This window comes from Anas acuta, chromosome 20, assembly GCF_963932015.1.
Source record: "Anas acuta chromosome 20, bAnaAcu1.1, whole genome shotgun sequence".
Classification (NCBI taxonomy): Eukaryota; Metazoa; Chordata; class Aves; order Anseriformes; family Anatidae; genus Anas; species Anas acuta.
In genome coordinates, this window is record NC_088998.1 from 7,705,574 (window position 1) to 7,728,683 (window position 23,110).

General features: G+C 50.1%; 1 protein-coding gene across 2 annotated transcripts in view; it reads right to left on the minus strand.

Annotated features, from left to right (window-relative positions):
• Positions 1-22,045, minus strand: part of ABL1 (ABL proto-oncogene 1, non-receptor tyrosine kinase) — a 68,315-nt gene extending 46,270 nt beyond the window's left edge. The window contains exons 1-2 of one of the 2 annotated variants that reach the window (XM_068656943.1): positions 21,472-22,045; positions 20,958-21,309 (exon numbers count right to left, since the gene is read on the minus strand). In XM_068656943.1, the coding sequence (XP_068513044.1) occupies positions 20,958-21,093 (136 nt within the window). In that variant the 5' untranslated portion in view covers positions 21,094-21,309; positions 21,472-22,045. Of the gene's footprint in view, positions 1-20,957 lie in introns of both variants that reach the window. The other variant, XM_068656942.1, reaches the window with a different exon arrangement.
• Between the last annotated feature and the right edge of the window lie 1,065 nt (positions 22,046-23,110).

Below are 23,110 nucleotides of genomic sequence, written 5' to 3' on the forward strand. Positions count from 1 at the left end.
TCTTCATTTGGGAAAAGGGGAGCTGAGGGGCTCACGGCCTGAATCAGCCCGGTAAGGATGTGCTGGCACCGGGATCGTGTCCGGGTGCGCGCCCCAGGAGAGAGCAGAGCAAGGTGCTGTGGCTGCGGAGGTGTGGGTGTGTGTCACCATGGGGGACAACCCCCCGGAGCAATGCTCCAGCACAGGAACCTGTCCTTTAGCTCATTTCACTGCTCCCCCAAAGGTCTCAGCAGCACGCCATGTTCCAGGCGGGGATTTCAGGAGAGCCGCTAACGTGCTGCTTCGAGCACGCTGCCAGCAGATATTTACCTCCACACTTAACGTGCGAATGAAATCCCAGGGAACAACTTCTTCTTTACAGCGAGCTGGGCGGTGGGGCAGGTCCAGCCCTCCTTCCAGCAGCGAGGGTTTGGCTTTGAAAGGCTGTCACCAAGCGGCAGCGCTCCGAACGGCCGCTGGTGCCCGAGACACTGCCCTCGTCTAAGCAGGATAGAAAACGTGGGGAGAGATCATGCAACAAAACCAAATCGAGCCAGGGAAAGATTACTTGAGGAGAAAACATCAAATGCCGCACGGTTTGTTCTTTCAGTATAAAAACGGATAAATTCAATTCCTGATCCGCTCCTTTGAAGCAGGAAAATCATCGACAGCACAGCCTGCAGACACTGCTCTGTATAAAACGGAGGCGTGCGGGGGGGAAAGGAGGATGAGGGGGAAAGGAGGATGGAAGACAGCAAGAAGGCAAGTGCCAGCCTCCCGCTGCCACGTGCAGCGAGTCAAAACGCGACGCTCTGCACCTGATGGAAGCGATAAGGGTGCTCGGGTTTTAGAGCTGTCATTTTCCTAAAGCACTATGAAAAAGGCAAGTGGTCAACATGCATCTGCACCAAACAAGCATTGATCAGGCTCTGATCAATCAAGCCTGGCTGGCTGAGCAGATGGGGAGAGGCACCAGCCCCAGGGCCGGGGGTTCCCCAGCCGCAGGCACGTTGCCCCCATCCCATTTGGGGAGCTCAGGACCCGCTCGTTTGTTTCCTCCCATACCTGGAAACTGCCACCTGCCACGCAACAGCAGCCAGGACGCGCTTCATTATTCCTGCCAAGCAAAAAGCCAGTTTCTCTTCAATTAATCCCAGCCTTAATTAACAGCAGCAAGCCAGGTCAGGGCTGGCACGGAGCAGCAGAGCACGCTGGTGGAGCACGATGAGCCCCACGCAGCCCCTGCCCAGGCTTCAGCGGAGCTCCTCAGGGCACAGCTAAAGCCAGATCAGCTCCCCGGGCTCCAACCTTCAGCAAAGGGAGCTCGTGGAGATCATTTGGTTCCCTGTGCTTGCTTTCCCACACATACCATTAGATATCGGCCTTCTAATTTGCCTGGGGAGCACACCAGGTTGGTTTCCATGGGATTTCCCTTGCACTCCCTGCTAGCTACCCAGAAACCCCAACAGCGTTCGGGATCTGGGAACACTTTAAGCGTAAACCGGGAACAGTGACCTCCTTGCAAGCCTCCCAGTACAGAGCTGGTGTTCACCTGGGCCTGCTGTAGGGTTTTCTCCTCCTTCAGGGAAGCTTCCAGGCTTTGGGAAGCTGCAGACATTTGGCAGATGCAGTTTGTGCTGCAGGCTTGGAGGCCCAGTGAGGATGGGTGCTCATCGGGTGCTCGCCAGAGAGGGGAGCTGGGCGGCCCCAAGGGAATTTCAACTCAGAGAGACAAAATGAAGATGGTGCCGAGCTCCTTCTGCAGCTCACAGCCCAGGTAGCAACTAAAGAGAAAGCAAAACATCAAATACATAAACTGGAGGCTCCACACTTCTGCTGGGGCTGTGCAGGAGGAAGCACGTCACCAACAGCAGGGTCACCGTGGCACGGCAGGGGACCCGGCACCCACACCGACCCCATACACGGGACGTGGGCTCATCGGGTCGGGGCTTCCAGGCAGTGGGGTGCACGAGAAACAATCAGCCAGCAATCATTTCACTTACTAATTGCTCTGCTCTGGCTTGCAATAGCGATGCAGAAGAAACAGCTGCCGGCCACTCCCCGAAATACCCAATCATTTCCACCATCCTCCTCGTCTCTCTCTCAAAAAAAACCCTCCTTTGCCATAGCGAACCGAGCTGGAAGCTTTACAGCTCCTGGAGGAAATCTTGCATCGCGCCCAGAGACCTTTAGAAAAGCTCTGGCAGCAAAATAAATTATTTACGGCGCTGTTTCTGACAATACAATCTCCATAAATGACACGAGATTGAAGGGTTTAAAAATGAGTGCCTGTGGCAAGGGGCCCGAGCGCGTGTCTGATGGAAATATTGATTAACTATTCCTACAGCCTCGGAAACAGGCTGACAAAAAGGAAAAGTGCTATTTTTTTTTGTCTTTGCTGTGAAGAGGGATGGCACCGAGTTGCTTCACCCATTCCAGCTAAGCCCAAACACGGTAGGTTGGGGTGTTTGTAGACTTTTTTTCCTCTTTAAGCCAATCCAACCCGTGTGTTCTCTCCCCGAGTCTAATTCGTGACTTAATTAATTTCCCCATTTCCCTGGAATAACTCAGTCAGTCGAGGCTTCTGGCTTCCAGCAAGGCTCCTGCTGTTTATTTGGGCTTTCCAGCTGGGCCGAATGAGATGCAAAGAGGTCTGAGGGCTCGCCGGAGGTCACGCAGAGAGGAAAGCCACTCGGCTCCTCCAGCATAACGGCCCTGAGCTTTTACAGCTCCCAGGACTTCGCTCTCAGCACCGGGCTAACCTTGTCACAAGCTGCTAAATCTGTTCCCAGCATTTCAAGTGTGCCCGGGTTCTTAGGAAACGGCGCTTCCCTCCGCTAGGAGCTTGGAGCAACTCCTCTGAAGAGCCTGATGGAAGTCCGCAGGCACTCCAGGCGCATGCTCTCCAGGAGAAAATTCGATGGAAACGGCTCACGTGCGATTTTCCACTTCCAGCAGCAGAATTCTCAAACATATTCCAGCTCGAGACTCAAAAGAAAGGCAACTCCGGGAGATGTTTAAACAGAGTCTGCCTAAATATTTTGTTTAAGGGCAGTATTTTCCTGTTGGCTCGAAGCTGTAGGGTAAAACGTCGTAGGCAAGCCTCGGAGACTGCCGGGCTTCAGTGAGCCCCACCGCGGGCTTCCAGCAGGGCCGAGGACAAGCCCTGCACTCCTCCATGCCTCAGCTCCGTATGAAGGGCTGGGAAATGCTCAGCCAACGACCCTTTTAATTCCACCAGGAAAAACAGGCCTCTCCAGCAGAGCTCCAGAGTACGTTTTTGGTTTGGTTGTGATGGTCCTGACCTGTAGGGTTTTGCTGTTTCCTTTTCTCCGAGCAGCACGGGAACGTGGAGCACCCGAAGAGCAATTTGCAGTGGCACAGGGGAGGCAAATCCACTCGACATGAACAGCTCCCCAGGAAATTCTGACACCACAAGCTATAAACCTGGATTTAAACACAGTACTGACGCTTAGAGAGACGAACAATGATATTTTGGGAAAAAAAGGCTTTTTTGCTACAATGCAACACCCACTCCCACCCAGCAGGGGTGTGAGCCTTAGCATCCATCCTCCAAGAACCACCCTTTTTTTGCCCTGCACCACCCTTGTGCCAGCCTCCGTTCCTCAGCTTTGTTTTCTTCTCTCTTCTTTTAACCTTCAAGTTTCTTTCCACCTTTCTTTCCTCCCCGCGTCACTCTCCCTGACCTCCTAATGGCCAGCTCCAATTAAACCTTAATTACGCCTCGTGCAGGCAGCTGTTCTCACACCCATCATCGCCCCCGAAGAACAGCCAAGGCAGGAGCCCTGCCTGCTCCATATCTCTCCGTAACCCCGAGGCTCACACAGACACACACAGCCCATTATCTGACGCCTGCTCCAGCGTTATTGATTTCTTTTTTTTCCTTCTCTTTCGTTTCAATTACTTCGGAAGAGGTCACTGTACCCTTGCAAGGATAAACATCTTCACCGAGTGAATCTACGCCGATCTAAAGCTCAGCAAGGCAATGAGGGTACAGCCGACTCTTCTCTTCCACGTAAATGAACCCTGCCACCCGCCAGGCAGTTTCCAGATGCCCCCACGAGTGCTGTGATGCTGCCTGCAGGGCTGCCACCCCTCCGTGCCCAGCCCCGAGCCACCAGGCACCCATCCCGTGTGCCACCCCTCATGTCTCAGCACCCCAACGGGCTCCCAGCCGCGGCAGACCTCTTGCCCCGTGGCTACCAGCCCGGGCTCAGCTCTCCAAAGAAACCATGGGGTCTGCCAGGCAGGACAGGGGCGGGGAAGGGGGAAGGAAAGGCCGAGTTATGCCAGGAATGAGGCCGGGGAATGCAGCTCCAGCTGCCGGGCAGAGGGCTTCTCCCCGAGCCTGGGAACCGCGCAGTGGGCGATGACCTGCGCCCACTCCTGCTTCGCCCTGCTTAGCATAGGCCGGACACAATCAGGTGCATTAAGCCGAGCCTTTGCCGTGCCCGGCGCATGACGTGACTGGCAGAGGAACGTCTTCTCCTCCGATTCTGCTGATAGCATGTAATTCTCTTCAGCCCTTCAGCCCTAGCCAAATATTTGTGTCAAGCTGGGGAAAAAAATGCCAGGCGCAGCGCGGTGGGCGGAGGGAAGGGCAGCACGAGAAGGCTTCGAGACCGATTTCAGCACACAAAGCACTTCTTCCTTCTGCCCAGTCATCCTCGGATTAATGAGAAGGCCACGAGGTCATCCATCCCCTTTTTTAATTAACCTTCAGCAGGTTAAACAGCAGACGACCAAGCTATTAGACAATCGATAAACCTGGGCCCTAATTCCACACCCACAGCACCAGCGGTGCCGGGTCCTGTGAAAGCCCCGCTGGGCTGTGACCAGCAGCAGCTCCCTGCTCGTGGGGGCAGAGGGGCCCTATGGTGTGCCCACGCCAGCTGCCTTCCAGCTTTCACTCGTAACGCCGCAGGGATCTGGCACCTCCATCCCTTGTGCCACTCACCTGGCTCTGGCTGACCGGGAAAATCCTTTATTCGCTTCGTTTTAAGAGCCAAAGGGCCCCAGCAGCAGCAGTGCCCCCGTGCTGAGGAGGTGAGGAGCGGCTTCTGCCCCACGCAGAGGTCTCGGTGCCACAGCTCTCGGGTTAAGGATATGCAATTGTTTCCCTGAAGGATTTGGGAGCAGAAACAAATTATTTTCTAATTGCTCAGCGGGGAACAAAGGCACAGAGTGACCTGCTGCGCCTCGGCTCCTCCGAAGGCACACGTGAGAGAGACGCAGCGCTAGGCTGTCCTCAGGACAGGGGTGTAGCTGCTACAAGCTGAAACCATCACCTGGCTGTTATCGAGGAGTCGAACAAAGGGGCACAGGAGGGCTAAAGGCGAGACCCAGATCTCACCTCAAAGCTTCCTACCACCACAGGAGGACGCCTTCAAATCCCACCAGCAGGCAGCAGACGCTGAGCAAACACCGCTGTTAATCTCAGGAGGAGATGAGTCCCCGCCGCTGACCATCTGCATCGTGCTGCTGACCCTGTGCTGTGTGTTGGCTCTCCCTAGGGGCAGCCGCCTGCATGGGAACGACTTCACCTTCACATTTAGCTGTGGGACACAATGACAGCACGTGCCTTCCTTTTACACCTCCTTGAGTAGGTAAAATGAGTTTCACAACTGTAAAAATTGAGGTTTACAACTCATTTCAGCTTCAGACAGGGAGGCTGCTTCTTTACATAACTCTTTCTAATTAAGCAGGAGAGCCAGCCATCGGGACAGCAGAGGAGATCTGCTCTTTTACCCTCCGAGAGAAACGCGATGACACGAGGGCAAAGTGTTTTTATCAGCTCCCCAGCCTGCGAGAGCCGACCCCGCACCGTTCACCGGGATGCAGAGGGAGCAGGAGAGCAATCAGCAACCCATTAGCGAGCTGCTGCCGGCCTCCACCGCTGCCTCTGCTCCGCATCAGATGTCAGCGTGCTCACGTCAGCGGGCAGGAGGAGGGCACCGGGGAATTGTGCCCAGTGATAACGATATTATTGCAATTTTTAGCTTCAATTGGAGCGAGGGCAAGCATTTGGGATTTACACTGCCTCTTTAACCAAGTTTCTCAGATCTGGGGCACAAGCTTCCAGCGTAACTCAAACGGAGAAGGAAGTGCCCCAGCACTGCCAGCTGAAGCCACGATAACAACGAAGGGGAACACCGCGGATGAAGCACGGCTGCTTTATGTTTGGTTTTAACATCCCTGCTTTTATTGCCTGCATTCAGAAGCCAGGGCCCACCTGGAAGACGCCGCAGAAGCACGCGGAAACAGCGAGAATCACCGAGGCTGCTGTGTCCCAGCAGGGCAGTGCTCCCGGAGCACACATCAGCTCCTCGGGCTCTGCCTTCAGCAACGCTTGGTCCCCACGTACCAGAGATCCCAAACCCATCGGCTCAAGTAGCCTCTGCCCCTCTCCCACCGACTCCTTCCCGTAAATGAGAGCTGATTAGGCCATTTAAAAAGCAATGCAAAGATCCACGTTGATATATAGGTTTGTGTATCCCTCCGATGTTGTTTGCAATGCATCTGAAAGCCATTAGCGGCACTATTACCTGGCACGGAGACTTGGAGATGTTCAGAGCGTTTTAGCAGCACAGATATTGAAGTTATTTGTGCAGATCAGCTCCCTTCGTATACTGTCGAATCTTTAAATATAATAAGAAATTAAAATAGGAAAGCTACGTGCGTACTAGAAAGTAGGAGAAAAAAAATCAGTAATCCCAGTGCAAACCAATCCTCATTATCTTTCATCTGCCAAAACCAAATTAAAATATCAATCAAATGTAGTGATCCAGGTAAAAACCTTAAACTGCATCTTTGGTTCAATAACAGCAATTATCGTGTCATTATTCTCAACTCGTTGATTCCTCAAATGAGATCAGAAACGACTGCAGCAAAACTAAAATAAAAACAACCACAAAACCTCAGCAAAAAAACACCATCATCCGCAATAGCTGAATTACTTCTGAATTGAGACATTTCCACCTCTAAAACAGGGAACGGCGGAATGAAATTAAGGTCGTCACCATTCCCTTTATGAAATACAGGCTGTTAAGAACCACTGCTGTCAAGTTTTCGCGTTAGTTATTTACTCGGTGTTTTGTCCCAGGTAAAAGCCGGTCTGAGGCTTTGCATTAAGCGGCGACGTGGCCGCGTTAGCTCCTCGAGCACTGCAGCCTGCTGAGCAAGGCACTTACACTGGAAATCCGACGTGCAGGCAGCATTTGCCCTCCCACGCTGACGTGCCCAGCTGCCCCAGTTCACCACGAGTGGGATGGTGAAGCAGCAGCTGGGATCACCTTCACCCGCTGCCATTCCCCATCACGATGAGGAAATGCATATCCTGCTCTGCAGCCTCCCCAGCCACTACGAGAGGGCTTTAATCCACACGAGTCCCGGTATGGATCCGACTGTAGGTGTGGATGCTCGAGTATTACCAGTGGTGGAAGGGAGCAGAGGCAGTGGAAATGCTTCAGCCGCTGCACACGATGTTACGTGCAAGCCCGAGGCCACCCCTAGTCCTGCTTTCAGCGCCTTACTCACTGAGATCTCCTCCACAACGTGCTTGCAGGGATACCTGCTCAGGTAGTTGCATTCCACAGAGATCATTTTTGGGGTGTTCAGCCTCTGATCCCTGACGTGCCGAGTGTCAGCTGACAGCAGTTTCCTTTAAACCAGAACTTAAGAGCTGGTAGAGGAGGGGGTGACTTCGTTACTGGGAACCAGCCCCTGGTTTTCACCCCCGTCAGCAGCTGGAACATCACACAGAGCAGCAAGGATGAGCCCCCAGCACACTAGCAGCCCGCTGCGGGGCTGATAAGAGATGTGAGGAGCTATTAGCTATGGCCTGGTTCCTCCCAGACAGATCTATGTCCTCACTGCCACCCGCGAGCATTGCCACCAACATCAGGACACACTAAAACGCCCTTTCTCACCCTAAAAAAATCCCCTTCCACGAGGCAGCCCAGCCAAGCACACACCGTCGCTGCCTGCAGAGTTTGGCGACTGGGGATTGTCTCAACCAGGCCCTTTAAAAAATGCTACGTTCATGTAAATAAGTGATTTTATCATTTTTTTAAGAACAAATTAGTTGAGCGCATTCTACATAGTTATTTCATTTGTTTTTACTCCTGTTCATTTATTCCAATCTGCTGCACCTTCCCTTGGAGAGGTTATTAAATGCTCTGCTAATGGCCGCCAGCACTCATTTAATTCTTCCTAATGAACGTATGAGTGAGTAGCGGAAGCTATTATGTAGGGCTTAATAAAGGGCGGGAAGGAATTTCCTAAAATTTATTGCCACAGGCTGCTGCTTGAAGATAAAATAAATGGTAATTGCTCGGAACAGGAAAGAGGAGGATGATAAAATGTCCCTAGACAGGAGGTAAAAAAAAAAATAAAAAATACCAAGTGCTATGAACCCAAATCTCAAAGCCCCGAGGATCGCACCAGCAAGATGGTCTCCCCGTGGCTCTTTGCTTTTTGGTAATCCTGGAGCCGTTTCCTTTGAACACAGATGCTGAACGATGAACTCAATCTGAGCTGGAAGGATTATTTTGTGACAGCAGAAAGATAACCGCTCATACACCAGAGAAAAGAGTGGCATCAATTCAGATGGCATCTTATGAAAATATTATTTGTGGGAAAGAGACAACAGAGAAAAATTGAAGGAGGCTATTTCTGGACTATTTAGTGCAGGAATGCAATCTTTCCTAAAGTACAGGGTTTATGTTATGGAAGAGACACGTAACACTTTGCTGCAATCATGCCCCTTCTCTCCCATCGCTGTTCTGGTCAGAGCAATGGAAGAAAGGAAATTGCCGAGAGGTGGATCTGTGCATTATTGTTTCTTCAATTTCTGCTGTTTGTTAAAATAAATAAAAATCAGCGGGCTGAACGAGGAAGAAAACACCTGAACTGGGGCGCCTGTCCCGCAGCGACGCGCTGCAATCACGCCGTCACTCTCCCTGCAAAGTCCAGGTCAGACCTCAACAACTGGCGAGAAGAAAGTGGAAAGCGAGGACCCATCCCACGGACTCGCTCTGCAGGAAAAGGCAGGTTTTCAGAACAAAGCTTGTAATGTGCAACCGTCTGCGTGATCCCTCAGACAACAGGACCCAGCCATACCCATGAATTTGGGTAAAAACCTTGACCAACCTCATCCAAAGAGAATAATTGCGACAACAGCTTCCCATACAGCTGCCCCCAAAAAGGCACCACCACCGTGTGAGCACCCCCTTCACAACATGCACCAGGAAGGAACGGCTACGGAGAAGTGTAGAAAGATGTCAAAATAGCCAATTGAGCGGGCAAGACATCTATTTCCCTTCACACAAAGGGGCAGAAGGAAGAAGAACTATTTTCAATAGCAAGCTAATAGAGCCAAAAGCTTAAAAGGTGACCCAAGAAGAGAAACAAGATCAGGGTTGCTCTTTTTTTGCTGCTTAGGGCAGATAAAGCTCCTCATAGAAAGCTCCCATTTTTCATGCCAGCTCTGGCCATCTTAAAACCAGGGGAAAAAAGAGACGATAAAATCCAATTTCTCTTTTTTAAATCTCTGGCGGGTCACCTGCAAGTGCAGGCCAGCGGCTTTTCTAGCAGGCAGTAAGAAATGACAATTTTCTTTTTTAAGCAAGGATTTCAGCTTCTTCAGCTCAGCAGCAGGGTTCCCAGCCTGTCAGAACACAAAGCAAGCAGCCAAGCTGCAAAGAGCATCCAATTTGAAGACAGACACTTGCTCCTCCAAGAAGAAAAGCAACAATTTGGTCGAGGAGAAAAAAAAAAAAATCAGCTTGAGCACAGTGGAAGACAAACACAGGAGGAGTGCAAAATGTCAGGGCATGCGCTACACATATTCGCAAACGGCAGAAGGACATCGGGTAGGCACCTACCAGAGAGCATTCTCTAAGTTATGTCAGAAGAATTTAAGCTTTATTTCCCACCCCAGATGAAAAATCAAGGCAAAACGAACACACACCGTTCTGTGTGTTGGGACTACCACCTGTACAGAAGGCTGTGCTTTCATCTAAACCAACCAACACAAATTAGCCCGTCCCCAAGTACCCTTGGGCATTTCCACCCCTTTTCTTATCCCTTTTCTACCCCTGAGGAGGAAGAAGCAGCCTTCTTTCCTCTTTCCAATACACAGTTCAATTGTGCGGGGACAACCCTCGGATTGAGGGGAAGTGATGGAAAAAATCTCGGTTATTCGTTCAGACACTGAACCAGCTGGCGCTGGGCAATAAGGAAAGGCCCCGTGTGATGGGCTTTTCTGTCGGGTTTTATTTGGGTAGGTTCTGGTGGCAGCAGCTTTCCTCCCTGCTGTCTGCAAGAACCCCTTCCACCGGGTACGATCCCGGGCTAGGAGGAAATCCCACAGCAAGGTGCGAACCCCGGGGGCGCCAGCCTCAGCAATCGAGAGCCAAGCACGTTGCTTCACCTCCTCCAAGAGTTTTTCTTCTTTAAACACTTCATGATGAGAAAGGAAGGAGCAAGGGAAGTGCCCTACCTCGTCTCTAACATCTCTTCTGTAGCCTAAAGGAATCCGTTTGCTCAGCTTTGTGTCCCGCACTGCCGTAACAACACGCTCTCGTGCTGTGCACTTGGATCCGTTGTAAATAAATGACAGTTTTCTTACACACCAGGAACACAACAACTACGTTTTTGATGTCCTTTGCCTCAGGCAGGGCCTTTCTCCTCTGCAGGAGGTGCAAAGCTCACATCAAGCTGCCCGCCAGACCCCACTGCACAGGGGTGGTGACGGCAAAGAACCCAAACCCCAAGGAGATCACCTGTGATGACTGCACTAAGAGGTCTCGGAGGTAGGAGAGAGCACCTCGGCTCGCATGAGGTCGGTTTTCCTTCTGAAATTTTTAGCAGTAGTGCATTTTTAAAATTCAGCTGCGAGCGATTCCAATCTGAGAACGGCAAAACGTCCCGTATTAATAATGCAAACAGAAACCGCCCGTCTGATTTGCTCCAGTCCTCAGTCCCCCTCCCCAAAGGGCCTGAGCTGCCTTGGGGGAGCGTTTCACAAGCAGCACATCAGCTTCCAGCAACGCGGCTTCGGCAGATGAAAGCCTCAGCCACGGACCAGCCGCCGCGCTTCTGATTCTGGAATTTAAAAGCAGCCACATCCACGGAGCTGCTCCAGCTGATTTAAAGGCAGAACCACCAAAATCTCTGCAGAAGCCGGCCCTTCAGACACCGCTCGGTGCCGCTCCTGCCCAGCACCTACCCTTTGGCAGGCTGCGACTCACCCGTGGCGAGTGATGAGGCGCCCTCGGCTCCGGGTGATTCAAGCCTCGCTGGTGGCCATGTCATAGCAAGGGCTTCACATCATCAGGTTGGGAAGTCCAGCTGAAGCTTCCTAATTTGGGAAAACCGTGGGTGATGGCGATGTCTGAGCTGGAAAGCATCTGCTCCGGGGCGTCTGCGCCCTTCACCTTGACCTGGGGGTTGTTACCGTCCCGCAGGGCTAAATGACGTGAGCATGGCTGAGTCGCTGTAACACCGACTTTGTGGGGGGAGAAAAGGTAACAGAAGTCCCCAGATATGACATTTAACGTGTTTTATTACACCAGACACCTCACGCATCCCCGTGGATTCGTGCTGCTTATTTCAGTAAACCTCACGCTGGCATTGCACCGTTCTGTGACTCCCGACGGGACGACAAACGCAGCACTGCTCGCTATTTTCACTTCACGTCCCTGAAATCCCGTGTTCTTACCCACAAACACAAAGCCCCGTTACTGTGCAGAGAAGCCCACGACTACTGGCGGAGAGCTCTGCTGGGCAGCACGGCAGGACCTGACAGATCACCTTGCAGAGGACAACACAGCGGTAATGTCAGCACTTAGAACTAATGATTACCTCCGGAACTCCAACCACGATTGTCAGATTCATCCTCTTGTTTGGCTCAAAAATCCTATCCGCTTATTTGAGGGGTTTATCAGCACTGTAGGTTCTGGTAAGCAGGGTCCCTGCAGGATCTGGCCCCTCCAGAAACAAGTTCCTACACTAAACCCACAGGCGGTGCAAGCAACACCAAAGCAATGCCTCTGGCACCGTACCCATCGTCACCCTCACTGCACGCCCCAGCTAGAACAAGGAAAAGGCATCAGAAAGTCCTGCACCGAGGTTTAATTGAACTTGAGTTTCCCCAGCAGCTTGTTCTCCTGATGATATCGAACAAAAAGAGTCAGGCAACACGTGCAGCCCTACGTGATCACCTCGCAGCGCTAATTGTGCCGTGGCACCTGAAGCAGCACCGCCCCGAGAGCCAAACGGGTGTGGGAGATGTAACCGAGAACCCACAGCACTCACAGCTTCTGTATGAACATCAACAGTACCGAGTGATGGGAACAGCTTTGTCTCCCCTCCGGCTCATTTCCAGGAAAGGATATCTATTTTTTATTAAATAGCTACGCATTCAGAGAATATATATATAGCAAACATTTAACGGAACCCATCAACGGCCTTAAAAGAAGTAAAGGTTCAATTGCAAGTAATTTTAAATGCATTTCTTATCCATCAAATTAAGTGTATTTAAGGAGAAACAGCTTGGCATTAATTCAATACTTTTCATTTGGGCTTTCCAAAGTTATTTGCAAACATGAGGTGTAACCAGACAACAACAGCTCTAATCACTGTTCCCGTAATGCTGGCTCCACTGGAACGTACCTTTTAAACCAACATTATCCGTTGTCAGATTTACAGAGGATATGAAGACAGCTCGGAATTAATAAAAATAAAAAACCCATTCAAGCATACATATTTACAGCCCAAACTATTTTGCTTGATGCAGTAAATCTCCTGCATTATAATAAATTTCTCCCATCCAAAAGAGATTTGAGTAAAATAGAGAATTACTAGATTACAGCTTCTCTTTTGTGGGCATTGTTATGACTTCGTAAAAGTTTACCTCCTCAATTAGTTTTGTGATAGCAATTCTGACACCCACTGTGTAAATAGCTCCAACAGGCTGCATACTGTTTTCTGCATCCTCCCCGAGTATCCTCGCCAGGAAAACTTCACGTTTAGAAATGCTGGGCACAATACTGAAAGAGGATTTACAAAATCAATGTTTATTCTGAGAGGACCACGCGATTAAATATAAAGGAATAAAGATGCGCATACACAATTTTAAAAAGTCTGTGTGGCAGAGCAAAAGAGGAGGGGAAAATGTGATCAAACGCAGAAGTCAACAACAGTTAAAAGGGAAAACAGCGCTCCAACCTATTTTCTGTTGTTTTCACACTGAAGAACAGGCTGAAACGGAGCTCAAGGTAGTGATGGAGTGAGGTTTTCCCATTAAGATCAAAAGCAAACATCATCTCACAACGTTTTTTTTTCCCAATCAGTGCGTTGGGTCTGAGTGAGCTCGAAACAGTGATAGGTCTAAAGGAACTGAGAAGCTCGGACAGCCGCTCCTTCCGAAATACAAGGTTGTCACTTCTGACCCTGGTTCCTGCCACGAGCTTCTGCTCATTTCCCAGCCACCTCCCATGCAGGGGCTGATTTAACCACTTAGCCATTAAAATGATTCCAAAAAAGACACCTAGTGGCCAGTGCCCCAAACGGCAGTTGATTTTTCTCAAGGCTTACTCTAAAGGTATCACAGGTGCAAAGGCTTGGGCTGCCCACGCTGGTGCCCTGTTGATAACCTCGGTGGTCGCACCAGGAGCCAAGAATTCCCGCACGTACCTGCAGGGCACAGCTCCTCGCCAGCTGCCTCGCACGAGAGGGCACAGAGGATGCACTGAAATTAAGCAGCCTTAACATGAATGAATTAACGAGCATTTCCCCGAAGCCTGACAGCTTCCTCTTTTAAAGTTTAAAGTTTAGGAGAGTCTGAAGCAAACAGGGTTTGCAATGAGCAGGCTGTGCTTCAGCAGGTGAGTTTAGGACACAGCTGGGCACGGCTCGGGGCCTGGAAATGATACGGTGAAGTTCTAGTCCTTAGGTAAAAGCAGGGCACGGGGACAATGCAACGTGAAGCAGCAGCCCTCTCCTCTCAAGGAGTGACGGTCTCACATCTGTGTAAATCAGCAGCAAACGCTCTGTGGAAAAGCAAGCTCCACGCTTTCTGCAACCTAGCTGGAAACAGCAAGGAAGAAGGGCTGGGATAGAACGATAAAAATTAACCAAAAGCCTGAATTCAGAGAGTACTCCAGGCAAAAACTAGAGAAAGCTGGTATTCAGGACATGCTCACCCTGTCATTAACAGGAGACACGTGGAGAGGAACTCTTTCCAAAGTCTACAACACACTTTCAGCAGCTTTGTGTTAAGTTTTGCCATCAGGTCAGTGCGACCTCCAGCTGTTTCAAGAGAAGTTACGCTTAATACCTACGTGCAGAATTGGGATTAAACGTGCCAGTTTAAAGAAAAATGCTAAGAACTAAGGAAAAACATTGCCTTAGCTCTGCTTCTTAAAATCGACTAGATGTTCATTGCCCTTTTTTGTCCAGGATTCCTCCATGAACTGATTACATGGGCAGTTTGGTATGCAGATTAACAACCCCACCAGGTTGTTTAGATTGATCTTCGATCAGCGTAGAGCAAGACGCAGTTAAAACAAAAATAAAAATAAAAACCAAACCAACACTGCGGCCCAACTTCTGCTGCAAGTGCTTTACATGCTCCTACAGCCCCAGACCTCCGTGGCTCACAACAAACCTTTTTACAAGGAGACTTACTACCTCTTGCAGGAAAGAAAGCAAAGTCCACCTGAAACAATAACTCCAGCAGGCCAGCAGCATTTTAAAGGTTTCCTTCAGTCTGCACGAACACAAATGAAATAATTTGCAGTGCAGGAAGATGCCACCGAACACCCCCGGGCACACAACACCCCGGCAATAAATACAGGTTTCAAACCTTGGGGTGTGCAGCACGTACACCAACGGAGCTGCAGCCGTGTTCTGTGAGATCTGGGGGTGCTGAAGGCTTTGAGCTGTGGTGCTGGGCGCCCTGCCTCCAATCCTGAGCACATCCCCGCACCAGGAGGATATTTATAAGAGCAGAAGCTACTCCAGGCACTCCTCACCTGCCACCTCGCCAGGGCGCTGCTGACAGTCCCACCCATGGGAGTCAACGCAGCACGATCCCCTAGAACCAACACCACTTTTTATTTTTCCATTTATTTCTTGCCTGCTCTATCAGGTTCTCAAAGCACAGCGTCCCTGCCCCACAGCCACAAAGCCACGTGTTTCTCCAGGGCCACCTCTGCCTCCTCGTGCCCACGCCGCAGCACCGGTGGCACGGAGCATCGAGGACAGGCCCCTGCACCCCCAGCTCTCTGCTGCGGGACGCTGCCAACTCCTCACTTCCCAGTTCAAGACTTAAACACTGCCCTTTAAAATGCTGCAAGTCTGTTGGCAAATTTTGAGGCGTGCTGAAGGAGATGATCGCTCGCAAGCCATGATCTCCGTTTCTAATCCCCCGCAGCTTTCTCTTGCCTCCCCGTCCTGATCTCCTCGCAGAGCCTTTCTATTAAAATGTGTAAATAACGAGAATGCAGAACCAGCACAATCTATTAACGAAGCTCTGGCATACGAGCAACTGCTACCTATTCATCATGAAGGAGCTGAACTGCTTAAATATGGCAAGCTATCAAAGATTAGGCGGTGCACAAAACAGAACCGCTTTTGCCCAGGAAAAGGATTAGCCTTTCCCCATCCTCATCTTCCACCTCACCGCGCGGAAAAACAGTTTAGCAAGTCTTAGGCCTCGTTCCTAGCATATTCCTGCCCTGGATCAAGTTCTGCACGGGGGCTTCTTAGTGAAACTTAGTGGTATTTGATAATTGGAGCAGGAAAAATGATAGCAAGAGCTTTGAATGATGGAAAGGGATATAGTGAGAGGCAGCACACAGATCTGCATTTGGTGTGCAGCAGATGTCAGCATTACCCAGATTAATACTGAAGCACATCGGGGCTGGGTACATAAGCAGTGATCTCAAAAGCCATAGATAATTCTCTCCTAATAGAGATGAAAATTAAAGTTTGGGACTTGCCAAATCTCTAAGTTAATAATGAAAGAAGTTCTGTCGGTTTAGAACAGAGGCTCAGATATCGAAGGGGGGGTTTAAATGGGGGATTTCCACGAGGCCGACGTTAGCAATACAGTTCCAGGTGAAAGGTCTAGATGGAACTCGAGCAGTTAAGCTGTCTCCTTCGAGTCTCAGCTTTCACAGGTGGTGAGGCAGACACTGAGTGTAAAAATGTCCCGAGGAACAAGGAAAAGAGAGATACGCAAGGTCTGCAGCCACACGGGTTTTAAAGAAGCAGTTCTTGAACGGAAGGAATCTCACTTAAATTACTTCCCTGTATGGGCAATTCGCGATCTAATAAATTTATATTGCATATAAAGTACCTGCAAGATAAAGGGTAACGAGTACAAAGTCGCCTATTATTGCTTGTCTTGGAGCGCCCAGCTGAGAGAAATATATTCCAAAGTCTTCAGGCTACTAACAACGTTTTACTCACAACAGAACAATAACTGGAGCCTCTCGGAACTAGGTATTTTCCTACATGGTATAAAAAGAGAGCAACATTTCATTAAAATAATAAATACTGATCTAATTACAGCAGTATATATTACATTACATGCTTGCATACGCTGCTCGGTCACTAAGTCATTAGGAAGGAACCAAAGCAATTTACTCGTTTTCATAATTTTCGCAGTGGAAACAAAATTTAATGATGTAAACCAAATTAGATCATTAAACCTAAAGACTCTTAAAAAAAAGTAAATTTTAAAATCAGCAGTACGGGCAAAGATACTTTCAACTGATCTTTTTCCTAACAGTGAATGTCACAGGGCTGGTCTCCAACCGGCAGCTTTGGCAAGTTTATGCCGCAGATCGGTTTGGGGCAATTACTTCCTCATTAAAGCACCAAAACTTTCAGCACCCTTATAAGAAAACGTTCGAAGCAATATGAAAAAGTTTATAGTAGCCAACTTCAGAAGTATTCAGTACCAGAAATACAGGAAAAGCGGATCCAGTTCCTGCAGTTCTCCTATTTTCAGTAAGGTAAGAAACTTGTTGAAGCTTCCCTATCGCTTTCTCATACAGAAAATAAAGCTGAAAGCTGAGCAGCTATCGCTCCCTGGTAGCACGGAGGTGTAATACAGATTATAAAGCAAGCTCCTTCTCTCTCTACCAACTCCACAGTCAGATATATAAACTTTGACACATGCTGCAAAGCAATAAAAAACGTGGCTATGATTTATAGCAGAAAACAATGAAAGTGATGAGCCTGGGTTTGCATCCATCACTGATTCTCTGTACGTAAGGAGAGGTGGCACATGAAAGTTGCACGCCCAAAACCTCTCCAGGCAGTTTCTGCTCCCCGCAGCCAGCCAGTGCTGACTGCTGCAGCAAAAGTGGTGCTAACGACAGCAGAGACGGGTACCAGAGCTTTGGCATCATGTGAACGACCCACGTGTCAGGCCGCTACTTACCAAACTTCCCATTATTAAAGCCAAAAAGCTCTGCTCAAGATCTGACACCACAAGCATGGACAGATGGCCCCCGTTCTCAGCTGCTATCTCCATCTAGGTACAAAACCCAGCTTTTGGGGCACACGCAAGCAGGGAAACCCCTCGAGATCTCACCCCTCGCAGCGCTGCCCCGCTGCTGACCAGGCAGCAACCCCGCAGCCAGCAGAGTTTGGTAACCTCAGCTCTTCTTCACCTCGGCAGCACAAGTTAACCATTAAAATTCATTTTTCAAAGCCTTCGGGTGCTGCTTTTGCTCAGAGCTCCTGCCGCACCGCGATGCTGCAGGGCAGCTGCTCATCCCCCATGCAGCAGCACCCCAAGAGAGGCAGAGGTGTGATGTTCATGGAGGGCTGTGAGTCTCGGGGCAAAACACGTTTTGTTTTCTTCTTTTCAAAAGCGTGAGTTCTGCTGAGAATGACGTCCTGGTACTACTGGGCAAACCAATCTGCAGTGACAAAATCTGTCCCACTAATCAGATACTGGCCAAGGTTTTGCTCTCAGTTGGATACTCCCCAACAGCAGAGACTACAGACTCATTTCTCAGCTGAGAAAAGCATAGGGGAAGAGGCAGACATTGCCATTATACTTTCTCAGCTGCACCAAAATGCATAAAATCCCGTCAAGGGCTACCCCGCTGCCCAGGGTAACTGCACCAGAGCCAACTCAGCACGTAAAATATTCTTAGTGGATAAAGGAACAAGACAAAGAACAACTCCAAAACTTGCCCACAGATTTTTCCCACAATTGTCAACTCACGACAAAGTTTAGAGCTTTTCTGCATTATTCCAGCCCAGCGTCTGACCACCAGCAGAGCTGATTGCTGGCCACTTGCCTTCTTGCTTTTCAGAAGCCACTTGATGCATTGCTTCGAGTGCTACAGCCTGCGAAATGGAATTCCGGCCCTGAAGGTCATTTTGCCATACACTGTTAGCATCTGATGATATTTACCAACCTGATTTGCCTATTTACCCACCAAATTCAGTACTAGGGAAGCATTTAAGCTCTCCAGTGCTCTGAAGATCACCACTAAACATCTCCTGAGGTGGCCGTAGTGGACTTAGCGGGGAGCGGTCCCACTGAAACACCAAAGTTACAGACAGCTTTACCAAAAGACAACCAGAGCAGGTCGCTACTACCAACCCAACTTTTTGTATGTTAAAACAAGAACCTCAACCAAGTATCTTTAAGAGTTCAACTATCACTAAGGGTTAGCTTTAAGCAGCCCTTAAGGCAGGCCCAGTCAGAGAATCCACACACAGCGTTTAGCATTCAGAAGAACCCATGTAATGAAAATGCTGAAAGACAAACATGGAAACAATTCAAGTCCTAAGAAATCCCAATCTACTTTTATAAGATGCACCCTACAGCACCACTTCTGAATAGCACTGAAACCATGAAACACTATTCTGTCCATCAGTTGTAAAGTCAAGAGGTCATAGAGTCTGTATGTCAGATTATATATATATATATTTCAAAGACAAAGTTATCGATTAAAAAAATAAACTGAGGGAGATGAATAACTTTCTACAATGAGCTTTGCTTTCTCAGTATTTTTCTAGATATTTAAGACATCATTTTTCAGGCTAGAAGGAGCCCAAACTCAAAATAGAGCTGAACAACACAGAACCGGTGGTACAGCCTTCTCCTGCCAGCACCACGAAGAACCATTTCATTTACTCAAAGGCAGAAACTTTTCCTCATGCAGCTAAGTGAGGCTGATCTGTTGCAGTTCTCCGAACAGATGTACTGGCCTTGATGTCCCCTTTCAAGTTTATTCTTTTCTAAATCAAGCCACCGAGGTCTCTCGTGGACATATGGTACACGGACATTATAGCTGCTGTTTTTCTTTGCAAATGTGCTGGGATCTTCTGACCTGGGGTCACACCAGCATAAAGTTACCATCTGCCTGCTCCTGTTACATGATCAAAAAGGAGCGTTTCTGGCTCTTCTGCTACATCAACACACCAAAGGTGGGTAGAATATTGCACTGCTTGCGGTGAGGGCTTGCTGTATCTCATCTGACCTTGAAACTCCGTCCAAAGTAGCAAAAGCAGCAACCAAACCGGGGTTGGAGGAGTGGGTGTAGCACAGTGCGGACAGCACAGCTCGGAAAAGTCCTGCAGCAGGTTTATCATCAGGGGGCTAAGTTAGCCCTTGTTCCCCAACCTTCCAGTAATTACCTCCAATATCCAAATAACCTCAGCGCACAAACACTGGGCAAAAATCAGAAGAAAGAGCTGTGACTCAAAGTTGTATTTCAGTACATCTCTGCTGGTGTCTCTGCTAAACGCTGCGCAGGATTTCTTGGTCCCTTCTAGAAACACAGGGTAAGAGAAAGTTTGAAAGCAAAGCCCGGGTAAAGTGAAACCAAACCAAAGCTGTTCCACTTACTGGTGGGTTATGGTCTCAGAGAGCAAACATTTTCATTTTTAATTAGATGAAGACTATAGACACAGTTTCATTTTGTTCACAGATAAACTTTCCTGGGAGATCAGGAAGCTTCACGAAAATCCTACCCACCAGCCTGGGACAGAGGCCTGCTGCACGTTTTCTCAAAGACTATTAGAACTGAAAAACCACTGAGCAAAAGCAAGGATTACTCCAAAAAGTACCAGAGAAACAATTCATTTCTGTGTCTAACTTTTGAAAGAGATGCCTTTAGCTGAGATCTCTTCCGACATTTAAAAAACAAATAAATCATTTGCAACATTTACGAAGCCAACCAAGTTCTACCGCACTTTTAATCTGCCGTGATTTCCTGAGATTCGTGACCCCTTCTTAATTGGTGGGATGCCAACAGGTGAAAGGGCTGCTATACCCCTAACTCGGCCACTTTTAGCCTCTTGCACTTAAATCCATCACAGCACAGGATCAGCGCTTAACTGGCTATGAGAAACCACTAACCAAAAAGTGCTGTAAACACACCGAACAAATTAACAAGGAACTGTTTTATTCCCACCAGTTGTCACAACAGCACTATCCACAAAGTTTCCAAAGCAGGCTATTTTTTTTTTCCAAGTAGCAGAACCCCTTTTGTAAAGATAATTGAAAACACTTGTCAGTGGCAACAGCATCACCATCAGCTGTGGTTCATCAATACCTACGAAATAAACTACTCAAAAAGGATGAAACACTTACATAGACCTTAAAAACAAACAAACAAACAACAAACATATCCAGGGCAAGAATGAGAAGCTTGTAGGACGTTAAAGAGCTACTTCCTTGTAGTCCATGTTTAGCAGAATCACAGCCCAGGTTTTGAGTAATCTGATGCACGTGGAGTATTTTCATAAGAAACAATCACGGAAGATTCACCTTAAGCACGAAGGGAGAGCAAACAAAAGACTTCCATGAAGAACAGCATTTTTGTACCTGCACTATGCACTTCAGCAAACACATGCCACATCCATGTGGGTAAATCAAAATTAAACCAAGAGAAAAACCAGCTGAAACACCTTACCATGTTCGACGAAGACGTTACAGTGCGGGCCCCCATGCCTCGATGACTCCTTCTTCCCTGCTCCTTTGATAAAGTGCAGGGCGGGCAGACTTGGCCTCCTTTGGTCCCCAAGAACTTTTCCAGGCTGCTGCCCCATAAAGCAGCTATGGGCAGCCTTTCCCAGGACGAGAAGCTTCAGCAAAGTCCGTGACCCCTGATCTTCCAGGCTGGGAAGGAGCTCTGAAGGAGAATTTGCTTCAGGTGGGCGTGCGGGCTGCACTCACCGTGTAATAAAGTCACTTGAGGCAAAGACCCAAGGCAAGCACGGCTTCTCCCAATGCTTTCGGTGACAGCAGCAAGGCTTCTTAGGCGGCTTGACGAAAACAAAAAAAAGGAAAGTTAAGAGTTCCGATCCTAACAAGTGTCACCAAACAAGTGTCACCGAAGTTTCACGTCGCCGTCCGCGGCATGTGTTCCACCGAGGGCAGCAGGGTCAGGTCACCTCACGCACGCCGGACCCCGCGTGTAGGCTCACCCCGGGCAGGAAACGCTCATTCCCCCCCCCAGCGACCAGCGTCGAGGCTCCTTTTTTTCCTTCTTCTTCTTCTTCTTCTTCGTTCTCCTTTTTTTCTTTTTCCTTTTCTTTCGCATAGCATTGAGCCGGCCAAGGCCAACCAGCCGGCACCCTCCCCCCCCACACCACAAGGCTTCAGGCGGCCCGGCGGGGGCACCTCAGAGCCCGGCGGCCTCCGGCCTCCCCCGGCCTCGCCTCGCCTCCTGCCGTGCCTCTCCCTCGGGGCGAGCTGGGGGGGTGCCGGGGGGCCATGGAGGCCGTCGAAGCAGCTCTGGGCCCGCTCTCGGCTGCCTGCCCCCGGCCTTCCTCACGGGGAGGAGGAGGAGGAGGAGCGGGGGCTGCAGCCGGGCTCCTGCAGGGAGGCTCCCGCACAGCACCCCCGGGAGGCCGAGTGGGGCCGGCTGCAGGAGGAAAGGAGGAGGAAGGGGAGGCTGACAGGAGGAAGGGGGACAAAGCTGAGGAGGGTGAGGGGGGAGAGACCCCCGGGAGAGGGGAGGGAGATGGCGGAACCCGCGGCCGGCGGGCGGTCACAGCCCCTTCCGGCCCCTCCTCCGCCATCGCCGCCGCCTCCCGCCCGCTGCCGGGCCCTGGGGGGGGGGGGACACGAGGCTGTGAGGAGAAATAGGGCTTGGATTGGGGAGAAAATGAGGGAAATGGGGGCTGTGAGGGAATACTAGGCGTTGAGGGGATGGGGAGCGAAGCCGTGAGGGGAATGGGGGTGCCACGGTGGGGTTTGAGGGGGTGCCCCCGCGTCCCTCAGGATGAGGGGGAGCTGAGGGGAACGGGGTGAAGGTGGAAAGGGCAGGTGGGAGAGGTGTTTGTTCGTATTACAGCACCCAGTGATGCAAACTGAGGATTAAAATTGGGCTCTTCCCCTACGTGGAGCACAGCCAAGGGCCCGGAGAGCTCACGGCACAGCCCTTGTCCCTGTTCGAGGCCACCCAAGTGGCTTCCTCCGCCTGTCAAGGAGAGCTGGCTGACCCTCGGACCACCTACAGCCCCCCTGCCATGAGGGATTTAAGACCCCAGGACAGCTCAGGACCCTGCGTTCCCCGCAGGGATGTGGAAGGATGAGGAGACCTCGACCTGGGCAGCTGCACGCCCCGCCAGCAGCTCCTCCGCAGGCAGGGAGCAGTCGTCCTGCCTGCACAAAGGACTTGGCTTCAGCGGATATGCAAAACTTGACACCGAAAACATCCACAGAGGCCACTGGAAGAGGCAATAAAACAAACACGATTTTATTTGTGCACCATTCTGTACCACGCCAGAGTTAAACCCCGCTTTGTTCAGCCCGTTAGCCGTGCAGCACACGCGGTCCCCACGCTGCGGAGCACAGCCCGTGACGCTGGAGATGTTTTAGTTCCTCGTACATTCTCCGCTTCACCTTGGGAATAGAGGAGGGTTGAGGCAGCAGGATGAGGTCAGGGTGTCTTGGTCAAAGGTCTGCGTCTGCTCCCACTTGACAATGGGAGAACATACAAATGCAATTTCTGCAGTAGCCTCCTGCTCGGGGTAACCATCTGGCCACAGAGTGGCTTGTTTATACGGGCTCCTCCCTTGTGACAAATCCAAACACACTCCACATCTACGCCACACTCAA